The 21,393-nt window shown below is 35.9% G+C and overlaps 1 protein-coding gene across 1 annotated transcript in view; it reads right to left on the bottom strand.

Moving 5' to 3' along the window:
- The window catches only part of ROBO2 (roundabout guidance receptor 2), a gene marked incomplete at both ends in the record, with an annotated part of 582,120 nt that overhangs the window by 156,441 nt on the left and 404,286 nt on the right, over positions 1-21,393 (bottom strand). The window contains 2 exons of the mRNA XM_079704897.1: positions 98-218; positions 2,948-3,105. Coding sequence (XP_079561023.1) covers positions 98-218; positions 2,948-3,105 — 279 coding nt within the window. The remainder of the gene's footprint in view (positions 1-97; positions 219-2,947; positions 3,106-21,393) is intronic.

Consider the following 21,393-nt stretch of genomic DNA (forward strand, 5'->3'; position numbering starts at 1 on the left):
CCCTGTATGGCCTGGTGTTTGGTATTAGCAAAAATATTTAAAGGAAAAGGAAAAGTAGGTAGTAAATAGCAATTTATAATTTAAAAGAGAGTTTTACCAAAGACAGTCAGCTCTGCTGGATCACTGTCTCTTTCTCCCACCATATTGGTGCCAACACAGGTATACATCCCTGCATCACTTTTCCTGGTATTGGAGATCATTAGTTTTCCACCACGGATCTGTTAAAATTGAAAAGAAAGAAAATGGAAAGGAAAAGAAACAGAGAAAGAAAGGTCACTAATAAATAATTTTAAATATATAAGCACATTTTTTTTCTCTAAAAGAAATAGCTGAGTGTCTAAGACACAAAACTCTCCCACTATTTTGGCATCTGCGTGTATACTTTCTTCTCTTAAATTCACCCTCAATATAAGCCTCCATATTCCCTTTCTAGAGAATGCTTCTTTAAGGTAGCCTTCCTCTCTCGTGCCTGGTCCTATTTTGAATCTTGCGACTGCCCCCATTAAACCACAGTGGTTGGTCTTCACTCTGAGATTCTGTTGAATGAATTTCTATTGACATTTGTCATCAGAACGAAGTACTAGACATCTGCTTTGGATAATATAATGAAATCTAATTGACTCAGAGGAATTCAGTGAGTATTTGTTGAGTACCTCTATGGGCTGGGTGGTGCTCTAAGCCTTTGAGATTCAATAGTCAACCAAATAGTAAAAATTTCTGCTTTCATGGAGTTTACATTTCAATTGTTAGTATTAAAATTATCTTTGCCTCATCTTAACTGTATTTATGAGATAATTTTTGAAGAGGAGGTCAGGTTGAATAAAAACAAAACTTTTTTTTGAATGATGAGTATGACTTGGTACAAACCATTGGCTTCTAATATGTGGTCCCTAAATGTTTCTTAAATGAGAAGCATTTTTGTTTGAATAAACAAATGTAATAATGTTAAAATGTCTGTTAGTTAAAGGGTACATTAAAGCAGAATAAGGTTTTCAGTAAGTGAATCATCAGCTTATAGCTTCTTTTCCAATTAAAATTTTTTTAAAATTATTTATCTAGTTCAACAATCTTAACTTTACAATGACTAAGTGTTCTTAAAGAGATATGAGATAAGAATATGCTGGTTTCCTCCTTTAATTTTAATTTCACAGGCAGACAAAACTCAAGTAGGTACGTTTTCATCAGATTTATTCAGGCTCTAAAACTAGCCATGTCATAGAAAGGGATTTTCAACATTTTTTTTTACTTAGGAAGAAAACATAGTCAACCTATTCTCAACTGTATGCAGTAGAGCATAATAAATGATAGGTTTAAACCACAGAGGCCATTTCTCCTTTTCCCGAAGCTGAGTGTGATGATATGATTTGATTTGATTTGACCAGTGGAACTAAAGCAACATTTCACCAGAAGAAAGGCACTTGTATATAGGGACTTGCCTTCTCTTGCTGCAGTTGGAACCCTGAGACCTGTATGAGAACTAGCCCAAGCTAGCCTGCTGGAAAATGAGAGGCCGTGAGGAGAAGAACCAAGATGGCCAGCTGAGAGACAGTCAATGGCCAGCCATGTGAGTAAAGTTATCCTAGATCATCCCAGCTGCCAGCACACGTTTAAACAAGCCACAGAAGCATGAGAAAGCCTAGCAAAGATCAACCAAGCTAGCCCAGAGCAAAGAACTGTCAGCTTACCCACAGAATCATAGTGTAAATGCAATGGTTATTATAAATTATGGTATTGTGGGGTGATTTGTTACAAAGCAAAAGCTAAATGATTACAAACATGAAAAAGAAGATCTTGAACAGGAGCACATTTTCATAAGTTTGGTACCAGAGCACAGACATTGGGAACCAAATTATCTTTCACTGTAGATCCTCACAGTGTCAACAGTTCAAGCCAGAATCATATGGAATATGTTGTGATCTTTTGCATGGCCTCTCTCGTCCTGTGTTATGATGTAATCGCAATGTACACATAAGAATAAAACCTCATTTATAAGATATTTTTAAAGAGAACAGACACCCAGAAAATATGGACTTTTTGATAAAAATGGTACATTTGTTTCGTTGAGACATTATTTTAAATAAATTATATTAATTCTCAGTTATTGTACTGAGTATAAAAATTATACTAAGAACCATGTCAGAAGGTTGAGGCATTATCTACTATTTCAGTGGACTGCTCTCACAAACTTCACATACACATGTTGAATGGATCCTCTGAAAAAATAAAATAACTAGATGCCATTTCTCTACCTTTTTAACATTTTCTGGGTGTTCCATTTTGAATATTAATTGACTGATTAGCCTGATCATCCATTTCCCTTGAAAACAGACTATTTTTCTACAAGGGTTAAACTGCAAAACCGGGCAGTTATTTTTACACTGATTTTACTTTCTATCTCTTAAACTTTGAAATGAGTTCTCATATAATATTTTAGTTATAAATATTACATTGGCAAAACTGGAAAAGAGCTTGAAATATTTATCACCTCAAATTATTTCCTCTTACAATTTTGAAAGTAGTATGAAAAGAAATGTTCTAGTTAATACAGTTTATGGCTACATTTACACTTTGACACTTATGTATTGCATGATCAACAGACGTATTTGGAGATTTTAAAAAGAGCTTCGACATCACTATTCCACTGCAAAGATATATTTACATATTCACATTGGTCCAGTTATTAATATATCATATACACTTGATTTATATAATATTTGACTCTTTGAAGCCTCATTCCAAAGTTTTTATTTTTGATTATCTTTTTTCAGTCCTTTCAATACAGTGTAAATAGTAATTAGCACTCAAATACAGTTCTACAACTTTATTAACAAGAAATAATAAATAATATAAATAAAATATTATAAATAATATAAATAAAATAATGAAATACATCCATTTTAAGCCTTGATATTCAATCTCTCTAGGGGTCCATTTTAGTTTAACTCACACTTATTCTTTCTTCCTTGTCATCAATTCGAATTTTATCTTTTTTCCAGTAGATGGTGGGTTCTGGGTGTCCCCGGGGAGGTTGGCACTCCAGGATTGCAGGCTCTCCAGCTGCCACTACAACATCTGTGGGATTTTGCCGGAAGTCATCTCGTAACACTGAAGAAAAACAATTGTAGTAAAAGAAAACTCAATGACAGTAACTTTAGCTTTCTCTTGCAAAAGGTAACTTCAAGTCTTAACTTACTTTGTTCTAATAAAATTTACTGGTATTTACTGAGAACAGAACCACGCCCATCTTAAAATATGTTAGAGCCAATCTAAGCACTTCATCAACAGGGAAATGATTAACTATGATTATGAACCTTTGCTATAAAATCTGAGTTTAAAATGAGATAAGCCTAAAGAAAATAAGATGAGACACATTCATGATATAGTTTTGACATTTAATACAAACTCAAGGTACAAAACTGTTTATGCAGTATGACCCCATTTTCTATTTAAAAAGCATATACGTATACATACATGTATATAAATGCATTAAAATAAGTTGTTATACTTGTTATACTTAAAGCCCTGAAACAAGTCATGTGCACGTGGTCTGGGAGCATGTATGCCTGTTCAGTCTGGGAGGGGAAGTGGGGTGAGAACTCCTTGAGAAAGCCCTTTCTCGTGACATGAATATGGACAAGATCCACACTGTTTTCATTACACTTCTGAAGATAGACTCATTGTTCACCCTTGCAATGCACTAGCACCCACATACACAGGGCTACATTTTCATTCTGTCTGCATCTCCACCTGCCGAGCGACATCTGGGCAGCGTGACATTCGGAGCAGAGATATCCCTTATAGCGGTTTTGCCAGTCTGAATTTCCCCTCCTTTCATTAGGAGAACAGCAGGTTGGACCTCCGTTGTAACCTCCGAAAATCTGGCATGCCTGGCTCTCCAAATGTCACCTGTCTATCTGTGTACTTTTCTTCCCCTGGCAAAATGAAAAGCCTGGAGAAATGACTCGGTACTATCAGACTGCAGAATGCTGGTTTTATTTAGTAAATAAGGACTATATCTATTTTAGGTAAACATTAGACAAAGCAGTTGAGAAAACAGGTGAAGGAGAATTAAAGGGTACAAGCTACCAGTTATTAAATAAATAAGTTACAAGGAAGTAATGTACAGCACAGGGAATATAGTCAATATTTTATAATAACTTTGTAAGGTGTGGAATCTGTGAAAATATTTAATCACTACTTGTACACCTGAAACTAATATAATATTGTAAGTCAACATTACTTCAATAAAAAATGCAGTTGAGACCAGCTAATATACCATATAACACAATTGCCTCTGCTTTTTGTAACTGCCTTGACTTTTCCTATTTGATATTCTAACACAGACAAGGTTTTTTCCCAATGTACGTTGGGGTAAAAAAATAACCCCCCAACACAAATATATACGTGTATATGTATATGTATGTGTGTTATTCATGTGTACATATATATACACACACCTGCATACATATATACATATGAACACACACATACATTTTCTAGATATAAATTGGTCAAGCTATTTGAAATTGGTCAGCTATTTGAAATCAAAATTGGGCAGCTTGTGCTAGCTTGTTATGTAAATCATCTGCTGCAAATGTGGATTAGGTCAAACCAATTGCCTTTCATGTCCTGTAATGAGACCCACTTCAGCACTCTGCTTCTTTGTTGGGCCAAGTCTCCAGGTTAATTGTCATTCTCCAAATAAATAAAAATCCCCTGTCCTGAAAATAGGTCCAGAGAGACAACTGAGTGACTTTTAAGGCTTTGCTTTTCTTGTCTCCTACAACATGGTTTTCCATCTTAATGAAGTCATGCCCTTTATGAGATTAGAGAACCTTGTCTCCTATTGAAGGAGCAGTAAGAAAGAATTCAGCACAAATTGCTCACTCTTAGTTTATAAGCTGATTAATTTACTGCTTTAGCTGCTGAAGAAATGTGTTCCATTTTAGCACAATGAACTGCACATTTTTCGGTTCTGTTGTCTAACTGTCAAGAAAGATGTGATTTATATGCATAGGGGTTTGCTTCTGAATGGGCTGAGAGAAGCGTGCGTTTAAATGTGATGTTCAGACAGCAGGGTAAGAAGGGGTTAACACTGTGGTTCCCTACTGCAGGTAAATCCTCAAGGTAGAGCAAGCTGGTGACTCATTTATATTCTGAATACAGAACAGCTGCCTATTTATGCAATGTTAAGACCCGAAAAAATATGGTAACAGGGTGGTGAGCACCCCTACAATATCCGGTACTGACAGCAAATGGTGTTTTGGCAGGCTCTCAATCTAGTCCAAAATGACACATCTGGCCAGTTGGAGAACCTTCTCCAGAACTGGTCTACTGACAAGTAAGCCAAAAAGCCTCTGATCAAATGGTACTTAAGACCACTGCAAATGATTCATAAACACAGTATTACATCAATCTGCAACAAGCTAAATTAAGAGAAAAAAAAAAAAGGGTCTTTTGATATGGTGGATAAAAAGGAGAAAAATAGCATAACAAACTAGGGGCTGCTGCCCTTAAACAATATAACGTGTGTTTATGGCATTGACAAAAAAAGAAAATGACTCCAATTTGCAAATGAAGCCAAGAAGTCTAACATCAACTGTAATTTTAGGCTTTCCGACTATTCACCCAGAGAGTAGAGTGAGATAATAGTATAATTGGTAATGTACCCTCTTCAACTTGTAAAATGCTCTTTGGGGTTTCTAGAGTAATTCATTTTTGCTTAGTGATACCATTTCTTTTACCCATTTCTTTTACATCTTTGGGGGTAATAAAATGTGTTTCTTCTCTCTCTCTCTCTCTCTCAAATAAAACATTCAAGAGAAAAACAACCCTTTCAGCAGGTTCTAGCACAGCAGACAAATATAGAATCTGTCTTAGGAAATAGAAAGTCATTTTTCCTCATCTCAAATTGTATAAATGTTCTGATACCTGCTTCTGTGTTTCTGAGGTTTGTATACCCATTCACAAATGTAAACAAAATAAAATGAAATATTTATTGTTTCCAAATTTTTGCTAATTATTCATTTCTGTCTTGGATTTTGCCCTCTGCTTTATGGCAAGTGATAAAAAATAGAAGGTGTTCTCTACAGTAAAGGATTTATGTATGTTAGATAATGGGAACTAAAACAGTCCTGTAAATGTAAAAAAGCAAAGCAAGTCCAAATTGAGTCTATATATTTTTCCTCATTAAGCTCCTATTCTAGAAAGAACTGGGAGCCATATTTTCAATGTGACTTGACAAGTAAGCCAAAACAAGAACATGCAGCAATATGTGTTTACCTAAAGCTCCAAACAAGTCTTTAAATAGGGTGAAGAGAAATAAACATGATGAACTGAAAAGAATCTGGTTAAAAAGACAAAAGCTGGGGGCAGGGTAGAGGTAAGTTGTACTTTAAAGAAAAAATGATATAATAGGTACACTTTTGATATAGTACTTGCTTGCAGATCTAAGTTTAGAATACAAGGGTTCAAATCTCCCTGTGGGAAAAATAGAAATCTAGTTGGCTAGAACCCAAATATTCATTTCTCTATATGAGCTGAAAACACAAATGAGACTTCACTAAGCTAGTCATAACCTGGGTCAGACTTGAATTTTTTTTACATTGACATGCATGGTGACTTAGAAAGTTATTCTGGAAGATCAATAAATTCTGAATTACTACTGTGCTTGATATGATGGAGTTCCTATTCATGACGTAAAGATTTGTAACAAATTAATTCAATTCTACAGGAAGACACTGAATACTACAATGTGCTTGGCAGTGTCTTATAAAATGGTTAAGGAATACTGTATAAAACAGAAATGACATGACGGTGCCTGTGGTAGGTTTGTTCTCTAATGCTCCGCAATAACCTCTCCCTCTTGGTATTTATTTCTTTGTCTCATCCCCTCCCCTTAACTCTGGGCTGGACCTGGTGAAATGCCTTTAATGAAGTGATGGAATGTCATTTCAAAAAGTAGGTTACAGGGGTTTCCCTGGTGGCTCAGTGGTTGAGAGTCCACCTGCCGATGCAGGGGACACGAGTTTGTGCCCCGGTCTGGGAAGATGCCACATGCCGCGGAGTGGCTGGGCCCGTGAGCCATGGCCGCTGAGCCTGTGCGTCCGGAGCCTGTGCTCCGCGACGGGAGAGGCCACAACAGTGAGAGGCCCGCGTACCGCAAAAAAAAAAAAAGAAAAAAAATTAGGTTACAAAAGGTTGTAAGTTTCATCTTTTTGGTTCTGTCTGTTTTTCCGTCTCTCTCTCCCTCTCTCCTCGTGTGCTTCCTCTGATCATGCAAGATGCCACACATGTAGAGGCCCATTTGGCAATGACCCGAAGGCAGCTTTCAGCCAATGGTAAGCAAGGAACTGAGGCTTCAGTCCACATCCCTTGAGAGCTCAAATCCTGCCAGCAACTACTGAAATTCGGGAACAGAAACTTCTGCAGTTGAGCCTTTACATGAGACCACGGCCCTGACCAACATCTGCATTGCAGCGTTGTGAGAGATCCTTAGCAGAAGACTAAGTTAACTCGTGTCTGGGTTCCTGACCCACTGACAGTGAGAAAATAAATGTGTGTTGTTTTAAGCTACTACGTTTTGTGGTAATTTGTGATACAGCAATAGGTAACTAATACAGTGCCCTGAAAACAGCTTCACATCTAGGTATCCCTTTAGAGCAGACCTCTTGGACACTTGCTTCTTACTGTCTCACATTCTTTAGCTCACCAAGTCCTCTCCTTTCTGTCCTAATTCAATAGTTCTCAATATTCTTTTTTTGCCTCAGTCAACAGAGACAAGGCAAATCATTACTCTGACATTTCATCATTTTAAAATAAATTAGCAATAATAATGAAATGAGACTGCATAATTAGCAGACTTCTGAAAGATACATTTCTGTCTTACAACCTACACATGCTTCCAAGCAGTTATTAAAAATGTAGAGCCTAAAACATTATGGATGAAAGTATTCATACACACCATCAGATAAAAAGACCATCAGCAACAAATTAAACTGATCACGGGAAAGGTAATTTTAAAAGAGATAGGTAATTAAAAGCATAGTTAGCAGCAGTTGAAACCTCTGGCAACTCAAAGCAACACTGATCACAAGGCTTTCCATGCCAGCAGGATTTCTCTCTGTATGTGCACCTGAGCTGTCAGAGCTGTGCAGCAAGAGACTTCTCAGTAGAAGACTGATGACTGGTTCCAAGAGATGCCCATCCAGTGCATATTTCAGTTTAAGAATACAAAATTTGAGTAAATCTTGATACTTAAAAGGACCATCAGAAGCATTTAGTCATGCATAATATATGAAATAACAAGAATTTTTTTAAACTTGCTTTTTTAAATCAGCAGCACACACAGTAACACTTTGATCTCCCTATTCTAAAAGTAATTGCCCTACAATAATAGCTAATATTTAATGGGTACACACTATGTGCAAAACCTGGCATCATGGATATGTCATAGGTCATTCGGAATGACCTATTGTGGTGGACAAGTACAGAGTCTGAACCCTGCAGATCTGACTCTAGACCCTACGCACAGTCATATGCTACAATGATTTGTAATATTGCCTGTATCTATTTCTTTTGTCCCCACTGCCCCAGTTCAGGATGTCCTTATCTCTTCCTTAATTACTTCCAGGGTATCCTATTTAAATTTTTTCTCTGATTTCTCTTTTAATCTCTCTATTGTGGCTATTATGAGTTTGCTAAAGTGCACATATGATCACATCAATTCCTTTTTCACAACTTTTTAAATGGCTTTTAAGAAAAAATTATCTTCTTAATGTGATATCAAATGTTGTATAGAATCAGGTCTCTGTGTTTATATTTCCACACTCATCACATACATTTCTGCTACCCTCTTGACGTAGACACACAGAGGAACATCTAATTATCGGTGCACATTAACATATATGGTCTTTCTGCTTGAAAATCTTCCCCAGATACCTCTTTGTTCCCTTACTTTTTCCTATTTCTTTCTTCAAACACATACTGTTCCTTCAGCGTCAGCTTCAGATTCACTCATCAGAAAAGTTTTTTCTTTTACACTTACACGGGACTAGGTAACCCACCACAGGCCTCCCATCGTTTTTTTTAATATATATATTTATTTTTGGCTGTGTTGGGTCTTCGTTTCTGTGCGAGGGCTTTCTCTAGTTGCGGCGAGCGGGGGCCACTCTTCATCGCGGTGTGCGGGCCTTTCACTATCTCGGCCTCTCTTGTTGTGGAGCACAGGCTCCAGACGCGCAGGCTCAGTAGTTGTGGCTCACAGGCCTAGTTGCTCCATGGCATGTGGGATCTTCCCAGACCAGGGCTCGAACCCATGTGTCAGGCAGATTCTCAACCACTGCGCCACCAGGGAAGCCCAGGGCTCCCATCTTGAAGGGCATCAGACGAGTTCATCAAGTATACTTGACAGGTTGATTGAATTGATGAACTCCTCTTCAAAGGGTGTGTTACAGTCTTTTTCTTATTGTATAAAATACACTACAGTGTTTTAATTTGATTTCAAAATGTCATTTCTGAAGAACAATTTAAGTTGGTAGGATTTAAGAGACGGTTCACTTGACTTGCCTACCTACAAGCTCATATATCTCTAAAATAAAAGCCAGGCAGTTCAAAAAGGTCAGAAATCAATCACTCAAAGGAACAACATATTTATGTGCAACCAATAAAACTGCTAGCACAAATTATAGTATATCATAGTAAATATTACAGTGGGTTAGGAAGAATAGTGATAGCCATTTCTACAACTGGTACACATTATTTTCCTATCCTTATCACCAGCAGCACCTCTCACCATGGGGAATGATCGGGTGTAATCCCAGCCAGCCTGAAGTTCAGGTCCTGTACTCTACTTCCCAGGAAAGTGCACTGTCTTGTCCTGCTGCAGTAAATGGCTGGTGTTGACAGCCATGCTCTGACCCCAGGGGGAGCTCCAGCCTCAGAATGAAACAGGCTCCGCACACTAGAAAAAATATCTGGGTTCTTGATGCCATAACTGAACAAACCAATTCTGAAGACTGTGTTAAATCTGGACTTTCTACATATGGGATCTAAAGAAGTTTTCTTTCATTTTTAGGCCAGTTGAAATTGAGCTTCCCCCTTCAACTGAAAGCTCTACATGGATAAGTTACAATAATTTTGTATTTTTCTGAAGTTGCAAAGACCAAAAGACCTAATAAATCTAAAGAGGAACCATCATTCACAACAAACTACTTTATTATATTTGGTACAATCAAACAAGATTTGGTCAGAATGGACAGGCCAGCCACCAGCTAAATAGACAATAAGATCTGATATTTAGGGAACAAGTCATAAGTGGTTTATTCTGCACAGAAGGGGAATGGGAAAGAAAGAACTCAGTGGGGAGACATCCTGCTACCGCTGTGCAAGCTGACACTCTGGCACCTCTGCAACATGCTGACAATTCCAAAATGAGAAGCTCTCACCCCTCATCCCACTAAGATTCCCTGTGCAAGCAAATTCACTCAGCAAATGATCCAGATAAACCAGTGGTATGAATTGGAGCATGATAAATGAACAGGGATACCCTGTGACTTGCTCATTTTCAAGTCATAGCATTTTGTGAAGCCTCGAATTCTGCAGGGAATAAAACACACAAACACACAAGTCATCCAAGAGGAATGGCCAGCTCCAAATTTCTTAGCCAAGTCTTTATTCTCAAATCCTTTTTTTAGCCCTGTTCTATCCTCATCCGCAATATAATTTGAAGTCCCCCTAAGAGTGCCAAGCCTTCCTTAATGTTTTCCATTAATGTTTAAAACTTGCTGAAGGATTCTTAGAAATTGCATGGAAACATCATGCTCTCTGTAATTTGTATCCGTAACCTCTGTAATGCATATGTTCTCCTTGGGGACCAAGAGTTGAGATCATTCATAAACTCTTGGATCACATGTGGCACTGCAAACTGGTGACATCTGACCACGGCAGACTCGAGGCCTGTCTCTGGTAATCATTTCCTTTGGTTTGAGTTAAGGAGCCAGCAGTTGGCACTCCTTCAACACTTGGAAGTCCTATTTTTGGCAAAGCCTAGCATCTGATATTTGACAAGGATCTGCATACCCTATCCATTAGCTTGTGAGGAAGTTGTGGATTGAGGCTAATTAATGTTTAATCAGTTCCTCTTTTTTCTTAAAGTGCCATTGTCCATAAAATTGTTCATGTGGGATTGATGTTTCCAGAATCACAGAAAACTCAAAGGCATGAGGGGAACTTAGAGGGTGTGTCCAAATATAATAGTACGTCAGGAGGAGAACGTTGTGTAGAATTGAGGGTACTGGCCAAAATGTGTTCAAGGCGGCCTTCCTCTACTGTAAAACAAAAACTCTCCACATCCCCAAAATGTTCTACTTTGCTACCCAACCTCCTTCCAGCACCTGCCCTTTTGCTAATTTCAATCTCAGTCACAGAGATAGCTATAACTCTGGATATTGGAAGAAATAATACATTGAATTTAAAATTCAGAACTACACAGATTAGTCCTAAAAAAAAGCATTAAGTGATGTTTCTCAAGATGGTAACAAAGGGAAACCCCAGATTATTTCAAGCTAAAATACTGCCTCCTACTTTCTCTAAATCTGGGTTGGGGCATTAATAAATAAATAAATAATCACAACATCTTTACAGCATTTACATTTACAGGACGATCACAAATAACCATCTGTCTGCTTCTAGCTCTTTAATCTGGCTCATGTCCCATGAGCCTCAAGTCTTCAGCTAAAGCAGTTAGGCTTCTAGGTATCAGGAAGGCTTGTTACAGGTGCTTTGTGGAATTTTTTTTTTTTTTGGCCCACTATTTCTCATTTTTTTAGCACACTCTTTTTTGCCTCATTTAGCTCTCACTGTAAGACCAAAGAAAACAAAAAATTGAAAGGGACAAATCTTTTTTATATTTTATATATATATATAATTTGTATATATATATATCTGTAAAAAAATTTAATTCAATATACTTATATATTTATTTAAGTGCACATTTAAATTTAAAATATACATAAGTGGGCTTCCCTGGTGGCGCAGTGGTTGAGAGTCCGCCTGCCGGTGCAGTGGACACGGGTTCGTGCCCCGGTCCGAGAAGATCCCACATGCCGCAGAGCGGCTGGGCCCGTGAGCCATGGCAGCTGGGCCTGCGCGTCCGGAGCCTGTGCTCCGCAATGGGAGAGGCCACAACAGTGAGAGGCCCGCGTACCGCAAAAAAAATAAAAGTAAAATAAAATATACATAGTATTTATTTAAATTCAAACTTCAAGATTCATTACTGCCTTAATGCTACATCTGTCAATTTGAATAAAGAAATAAAGTGCTATCAAGTAAATATTAATGTGCTGCTTTATTCTGGATCCCAATAGATTACTACTCTCCTCCCGCCTTGTTAGTCCTTATCTGAAGGCATTAGCTTTTACAGCATTCTAACATTGCACAGTTCACAGAGGTACACAGTCTGCGCAGCTGTGTACCTCTGTCATTTCACCCTTTCCTAGTATCAATGGGTTAGTGCTCTGATATTTCTCTCCCATGGTGTATTCTGATGTGCCTGATCAGCATGAATTACAATGCCAAGTAACTGCCAGATGTCATGAGTTATAAACTCAATAGTCTAAGGATTATTACACATTAGGGCATCCTACAGTGCAAGGGTGTCCTGGAATTTATGTGTTATTTATTACCTATTGGCAAGGTCTCAAAGTAATCTCACCCCTGCTGATGAAATGAGGGTTGGAAGGAGAAGAAGGTCAAGGTCAACCTTCCTTGTCAAGAATGCCAGTTACTTTGAAACTACTATTGCTCTATCTATCTTTTTTCCCATCTACCTGAAACTCAACAAATTTCTGAATAACTGACCTATATGTTATAATGGGCTTTCAACATGATTCTGCTGATTTCACAATTTCCATCATTTCACCTATTTTAACAACACATTTCATAACCATAATCACTAGTGGTCTGATTTAGAGTGTAACAGTGAATCTCACCATAATTCATGAACTTAAAAGTGACCACTGGGAGAGTATGCTGTTTATTTCCCTGTTTTACACAGGAACATAGACCAAAGCATAACTGCATGAGACTTACTTGAATTCAAATGCAACAATGAAAGTATTTTTTATAAATCTGTGGAGGTGATCACTCTGTAGTATATGCAGCTGTTGAACTATAATGTTGTACACCTGAAATTTACATAATAAAAAATCATGTTCCACATGCCTGTGGGCTCTTTAGTCTTTCCTATCTAATATTAAGATTTGCAAACCACACTTCAAAATATGGGCATTACTGTAAGCTTCAGGAATTTTGCTGAAATGGATGTAATTTGACCTTTGGGAAATGTTCTATTTGATTACTACATGACAAGAACTTTGAAATGTTTCCTAATCCAGAACATAGCATATTTATTTTTTAATTGGCTGATTAAAAAAAGCTCTATCATCTCTCTACTCTATCCCAAAGACCCAGTAACCTTCTTTTCTTTTGCTACCAAATGAATTCTGAACGCTGCGGTTAATATTCAGCAATCTCATTACCCATCTACTGTAAATCTTCAAAATCATCACCATATTTTGACAGCTAAGCAGGAGAAGAGGAAGCAAGAAGCATATCCAAGCACTTTTTATGAATGCAAATGTGCTAGAGACCACATTTAAATTATTTCAGAAAATTCATATTATATCATTGACAACAACCAGCGAACAATGTGCTTGAACTTATGAGTAGCACAATTTCTTTTATTCCTGATGCTAACTCCACAGGCCCCCATCCAACCTTGCCATATACTCTGTGAAAACAAACTGATACCAAAGAACAAATAATGGATATCTTTTTAAGGTGTAAGTGATACTGAGTTCTCATGATGAAAATTTATTATAAGTATGTTTTCCCCAAAAGTGTTTAAATATTTTGAAATTCATGTAAACTCTAATCAAACCTTCATATCTTACATGAAACTAGAAAGAAGTCATATTAAGCATCGAGGTTTAGAGAAAAATCCTCCTCTTCCTCATACCCTGTAGCCTTGGTCAGCCACAGAGTATATGCTCAGCAATAAGGGAATAAATCAAATTGCCCTCGGAGTTTTTTGCTATATTTTTATTTTCTGGGCTCCATGGTTATTCCTAGGACTAAGACTCAGTACAATTTTACTCTCAAAATAGTCATGGATAAAAAATAAACAGAGCCACTTCCTTCCTGCTTGGTGAGGTGCCAACTCCCTATATGGAGATAACCACCTAGTTGCATGTGATTGTTTTAGCTTCTCTGCCTGGGAGGGTACCAAAACTTAATAAGTAAGATTTATCAGAAAGCCTGCCAAACCTTTATTGTTTAGTTCTAATGAAAGCTATTTGTGATGCCAGATTATTAAAATTCACAAATTATTATAATTCACAAATTACTATAATTCCTAATTTGGGCCATTTTCATGCACCACATATCAGCCACTTCACCTCACTCTTCCCCAAACTTTCTACAAATGGTAAAATTAGAAACTTTTTTCTTGATACTTTCAATGAACAATCAAATTATAACTGTTCTGAATGTAAGGCAAAATACGTGTATTAAATGTGGGCCAAATAAGAAAATCAGAGGTTGGCAAATGGGTTAATTTTCAAAATGAATTAGTGGATCCTAAAAAAATCAGATGTTACATATATTTATCCAGTGATGTCTAAAGCACATGGCTAATACAGCCCTTGAAATGGTTTTTTGCACATTTACTTAAAAGGAAGACCTTTGCTGCACTAAGCTTCTAGGAGATATGGCTTCAGTTCATCACTGGGAATGTTGTCAGTTGATAAAAGTGCTGGGTATGGAGTTTGGACTCTAAGCCTTCTCGTTTCCCTGCTAATATCACAAGTAGCTGGGGAAAAATTTATTCATTCCTTCTGAAATCTAAAATCTTTAACCTTACCTATTATTATTTTATCTTCCATACTAAACATTTGAGAAAGTAAATGGAAGCATTCTTCATAATTATGCCAGGACAGTTCCAGGAAATCCAGGCAGAATGTTAACTAACCTCCTCTTTTCTTCTGTGTGGTTTATTCTCTAAAGATCTCTACTGTCTCATCTTTGCCCTCTCAATCATAATTCACATACACACTGGCCTTTCCTCAGGTCCTGGAACATAGCAAGCTCTTTTCCATCTTAGGACCTTCACACTATTTTCTATTTCTAGGTGCACTCTAGTTCCTCTCCACTGTTTGCCCAGTTCCTTTCACGATACCTAGAACTTCCATTTAATAAATGTTTATGGAACTATTACTTTTTGACGGGGAGGCAATATGACATTGTGGGTAAAATAATGGGCTTAGTCAGAGGCCTGGGTTTGAGGCTCGGCTCTGCTACTTTATTAACTTGATGGTCTTAAGTCTCAGTCACGTTAAGGCTCACCTTCTTCATGTGTAAAATGGAGATATTAAAGTTTATGTCTTTGGATAGTTATGAAGAATAAAGAAAGCGATCTTTGTAAAGCACATTGTGAAGCAAAGGTAACACTTCAGAAATAAGAATTATTATTGTTGTTAGGAATTAAGAATGCTAGTAAAAAAAAAGGGACGCTGAACCCTATCTTCAAGAACCCTATCTTGTGTATAAAACAATTCCTCTTTTAAGGTTTTAAGGTCTTGAGGGTCAGACAGTCAAATACTATGCAATTGCTACTGGATGGTGATAATTACTATGAGTGAGTACTATCAGATTTAGGGTTTATATATAACAGTATAATTCTAAAGTCAAACGTATTTAGGTATCATTTTTTATGTTGTAAAGTATTATCTGGGCAATAAAATATCATTGGTTCCTCCAAATCAAAAAGGTTAACTTTGCTCAATAAGTTTTACCCAGCTCATTTCTAAATGGTGATTTTAATATGATATTTAATTTTGCTTTGTTTAATTGATACCAAGTAAATTAGATATTTTCACTTTTCAATTAGTTCTAGTTTAACTACTAATTTGAGATAACAGAAGAGTATTTTTAATCATTGGTTTCTTTTTTATTTAAAAAGTAGGTACTGAATATTTTGATGGTGACAGGTGCTATTTATCTATCACACTTAGAAGTACAAGATATTTCAAGCAGAGATCTTGTCCTTAGGGTGCTAAAGAGATTTAGGAAAGTTACCAAAATATAAGTCAAAAATCACAATCTGAAAGAAAAAAAAGCATGCAGCATCATAGAACCACAATGAAAATGTATTAGGATACAAGGGAGGGAAACTGTTTTCAACAAGAAAGTCATTTTAGCAGGGCCAGCTTCAGAGCTGGGTTTGAAACATGCACAGTATGCTTTAATTAGTTACAAAAAGAAACATGCAGGAATGTGCTTGCATGTACAAAAAACAATCTCTGGAAGGACACACAAGAAACTAATAATAACAAAGCCTCTGCAGAGAAAAACAAAAGTGGGAAGTGAGGGATGAGAGAAGAAGACTTCACTATATGCACTTCATACATTTTGATTTTTGAACCCTGTAAGTGTATTAATTACTTAATAATATGTATATTTTACAATGTATAAAGAAAAATAATTTTGACTAAGAGTGTTTTGAAAGTATACCATCTGCTCCAGCTGGATTCAACACAAAGAGTTGGGAAGAGGGTATGGAAACCTGGTTTCTCACAAGAGTCACTCAGTGACACAAACTGCAAGTTTACAGAAAATTGGTGCTTTCAAATATAAATGCCAACAAAATACCTGTAGAATGGTAATAAGTCTGACCTTTGAGATCAAAATATATAACTCGATTAATTATTTTCTAAGGTAGAATGAATATTCAGAAAAAATTAATGTTAAGAAGGTCTGTTCATTTAAGATGAGTTGAAGGCCAACTCTGAGCTAGGTACAAGAGATAAAGGTAAGATGACAACCTTTTGATCTAGACCTAGGCCTCTTAAGTGCCTCAACAGAGGACTAAATAAAAAATGAGGAAGTTATAGGGGAAGGAGCAAGCAGTGGTGACTGCTCTAGATGAGAGAGGATTAAAGCCATCACATATATTCACTCTCAACACATGACCCATAAAAGGCAAAATATCACTTATTTTAAAAAAGTTCCTCATTTCTCCCAAATTATAAGTTGTGATTCTATAAGCCCACTTTAAATATGTGAATCAAGAAAATTATAAATTATTTCTCCTTTAAAAATAAAAACTTACCTCCATTTGAAGTTTCTTTATGGAGTTTTATTTAGAGAAAATGTGAAAAACTTTAACTTTATAAAAATTTTGGTTTATTTTCCTTGATATGTCTATGCCTTTTATACTCATATGATTTGAGTGTATAAAAACATTATGAGTTTTTTACTTTAAAGCTTGGAAAAAAGGATAAAAAAAGATTAAGTATAATGATCCATTACTATAGTTTTTCTTATAGAAAGATAGTGGTATATTATAAAATGAATTATAGTCCATCTCAAACAATACAATTAGCTCAAGGAATCATTCTCTATACCAGTAAATTCAATTTTGTCTTATTCTTAGGTTTATGATAATGTCAGCTGCTTAAAATGTTGGTTAAAACTCATTAAATGCATCTGGAGAGGTAACAGCTTCATTACTGTAATATGATGTAAAGAAAAAGAAAATGCTTTATTATCATTTGTTTTCAAAACTGAATATATTTGTATAATAAAACGTTCACTGTATATTTTCAATAGTCTTCAAAAATTAAGCAGCCCAATAACTAAAAAATGTTATTTTCTAAAAATAATTTTATTCCTGCAGAGTCCTGGTTGCTGGTTTTATGTTCTTTTTCCATTAGATAAAGTGACCATCTTAGAGATGGTGGTTATTAGAGACAAAATCATTTGAGGTAATACTAAAATACACTAACATAGTCTTTCTTTCTTTCTGAATATTTTTAATGTTTAGGTAGAAGAGACTTTCCATACAATAGATATATTAATCAAGTATTACATTTAATTGCCTTCACTAGGTATTATTTCAGTGTCTTGTAAGACTAAAAAGTGTTGGATGGAAACTATATTGGAAATTAGCTATGTCTCCAATATAGATGTGATCATTTCATGTTTCTCTCCTGTAGTAGCTTAGCCATAGAAATTGCTTGATAATATTGCTGAGAGTTAAGATGTGGAAAATAACTATAGTGATTTTTTTGTACTCTCCCCCAAATCCTACATGATGAAACCAATACCATTAAAGCACTGCAAATACATATCTAATTTAAGCTTGTATTTCTTATCTTGTGTTTTGAGATACTTTCATAATTTTCCTCCCTCTAGCCATTACTCTTGACTGTACTTTGCCAGAAACTTCTTGTTCTTAAAACATAGTCAATATTACTCAAAAAAGGAGAGCTCCCAGACACAAATTCTTTGTAGTTAAACTCTGTCAGTCCTGCCTCCATGCTGATGATTCTAAAATGAATGCCTCCAGCCTTGAGCTCCCTGGAATTCCAGACCGCCTGCTTGACATCACCCCTTGAATGTCTAAGAGTATCCTGAATTTAATGTGACCAAAATTGAATTCTTGATTTTTGTCACACAAATCTTCCCCCCCACCTGCAAAACTTTTGTGTCTTTGTCTGTGGTACAATCAGGTATAAATTACCAACAAATTATTATTTTCCTTCATTTCTGTCACCCATGAACATCCCCCTCACACACACACATCATCGTCATCTTGTCCATTGGTAAGCCCCAATTACCAAGAGACTTATCCAGAATCTGCCTATTTTTCTTTACTCCCACCCCTATCACTTGGTCTGAGTCACTGTCATCTCTCAGGGAATACTGCAACTGACTCTTAACAAGCTTACTTTTACTCTTCTTATAGTCAATTCCTCACACAGCCAACAGAGTAACCTCATTAAAATTGTAAAACAAATCTTGTCATCCTTCTGCTTAAAATTCTCCAAAAGACTCATCACATCTACAGAAACATCCAAATCCTTACTCTGGCTTACAAGGCATCTTGAGATCTGGACTCTCATCTCATGATACCCATTCCTCTTGTTCCCTCTCCCCCAGGCACACTGGCCCTTCTCTTCTTCTAGCAAGGCAAAGACTTCTTTAGGTCCTTTTGCTACACTATTCACTGTGATATGTTCTTCCCCTAAGACTTCCTTTTAGCTCTCTTCTTCTCGTCCATCAAACCTCAGTTTATATGTCAATTCTTTGAGTTTCCCTTTTATGACTACCCAATCTAAAGAAGCAACAAGATCACACATATCACACTCTTTTGGTATTTTCCCCCTGCATATCACTCATGTGGAATTATTTTGTCTGCTAGCTTGTTCATTATCTATCTGCCTTCAGTAGAATGTAAGCCAGCTCCGTGAAAGGAAGGACCTCATTCATTGTTTACTGTGGTATCCCCAGGGTCTAGAATGGTATTCTTGGCACATAGCAAGTGCAAAGTAAATATTTACTGAATGAATAGATGAGTGAGGAATTTCAATTCTTGTCATCAAGATAAGACTAAACTGGATACAGTTGATTATTACATATGCATCTTTAGTAGAAAGTTCCCTACACTGGTTTAATGATTTTACTTAATGAATGTATGGAAAGTTGCTTGTCATTTGCTTTAGTAAAAAATATAGTATGCTTTGAGGGGCATTATTGTGGAATGATCTTCCAGTAGTGGAATGCTAGTAGTTTCTCATTTTCAAAGTTAAAAACTAACACAAATTTCACAGTATTCAAATGGTCAGAAAAATGTCAGAAACTTATATCCCTGCTTAAAACATTCATAATGTTTTCAAGATTATGTTCTGCATTTTAAAAAAATATCTCAGTTGTCTAGTTGGATGGGATAAATCAGTGTCTAATAATGATCAAGATTTATTGCCTATAATGGAAAACCCACAATAACCCTGTGAGGTAGGTATGCTTATGAATGAAAAGACAGATATTTGAAGATACCAACTTCATCCAGTTAACAAGAGGAGGGACCAGGATTTGAAAATAGACCTTTTTTTTTCATGTTCTATTATTTTGAAAGAAACTTAAGCATAATGCACATATTTTATAATTCCTTAACCCAATAATTAAAGTATACTAAAAATAATTTAACTTGGAAACTAAGGTCGTCATTATAATCAGTTATATCATGCTGTGAGATGGTGATTTCAAACATTAGGCTAAATTTATTTTTAATTTAAAATTCATGATGAAACTTGTTTCTTTGAATGAATCCCTAATATGAGCTTGATTCTGTACAATTGCTTTTTCATAAAAACTGGAGAACAAAAGCTAATGGTGAGTGAATTGCTGATCAGTATTACACTGTTATCTTTCTGTATAATAAACTATTGCAGCTTTTCTAATGGTAGCTCAAGCCCTGAGGATTGCAGTCTTCATTTTTTAAAAAAATATATGTCAATCTCTTTTTTCAGCAAAACTAAACTTTTAGTCAGATTCAATCATTTTTGTGTTTTCATTTATTTTAAACAGAACATTAGAAAATACATGTAACCATCTTGGAGACAGTTCATTTCTGAGTGATATAATCATTATGAGATTATATCTCTTGCAAATATAGGTACAGACAGAACATTACATCTTCAGCAGTTCCTGGCCCTCTGCAGGTGAAGCCCACAGGTTTTGGTGAATGAAAGCCTTCGGTTTGAGTCCTGGCACTGCTGATTATTAGCATGGAACTTGGGGCAAGGTATTTATCCTCTGTAAGCTTCTGCTTCTTCATCTGTAAAATGGGGATAATGGTGCCTATCATCTAGGGTGACAATGAGGATTAAGTGAAAGCACTTTTTGGCATTTAGCACATAATTAGCAAAGAGGAAGTATTCATTAATTTTCATGGTTTTGCATAATCAAATAGACAGTGATGTTCAAAGTTATATATTCTCCCTTATAAAGTATGCATCTCCCCACAGTGATAATTCTCCCAGTTAAGTACACAAATATATAACAAAGTTGTAGATTAAATACAGTATCATGGAAATTTCTCTGTTATTGCACTAATTTAATAGTGGAATATAAAGTAACATCAAATAATATTTTGCATAAACAAAATAATGTTTACTGAGACTAAATAATTGGTTTAAACATTTACATTAATTAGATTAGATTAAAAGTTGTAGCACTTTAATTTTGCTTTATATTATTTAAGAAAAAAATCAATCATTTACTCTTAGGGTAGTCTTTCTTACTAAAAACACATAGAACAATTGGGTCAAGATTTTCAGCAAAAGAAAGAATAATAATAGGAGCAAGAAAGTGCAAAGAATGACACTACTATAATGCCAGGAGATTTTTATGCCTAATTTTTAGTGAGCAATCATTTAATTTTAGTTTAAATGTAAATATTTTAACCAAAAATTTAGCTCCTTCTTATTACAAATTTTCACTATGCTCAAATTTGTCAGACATCTCTCTTTATATTTTTAATTGCTGAACAAA

The sequence above is a fragment of the Hyperoodon ampullatus genome, assembly GCF_949752795.1.
Source record: "Hyperoodon ampullatus genome assembly, chromosome: 5".
In the NCBI taxonomy this organism is placed as follows: Eukaryota; Metazoa; Chordata; class Mammalia; order Artiodactyla; family Ziphiidae; genus Hyperoodon; species Hyperoodon ampullatus.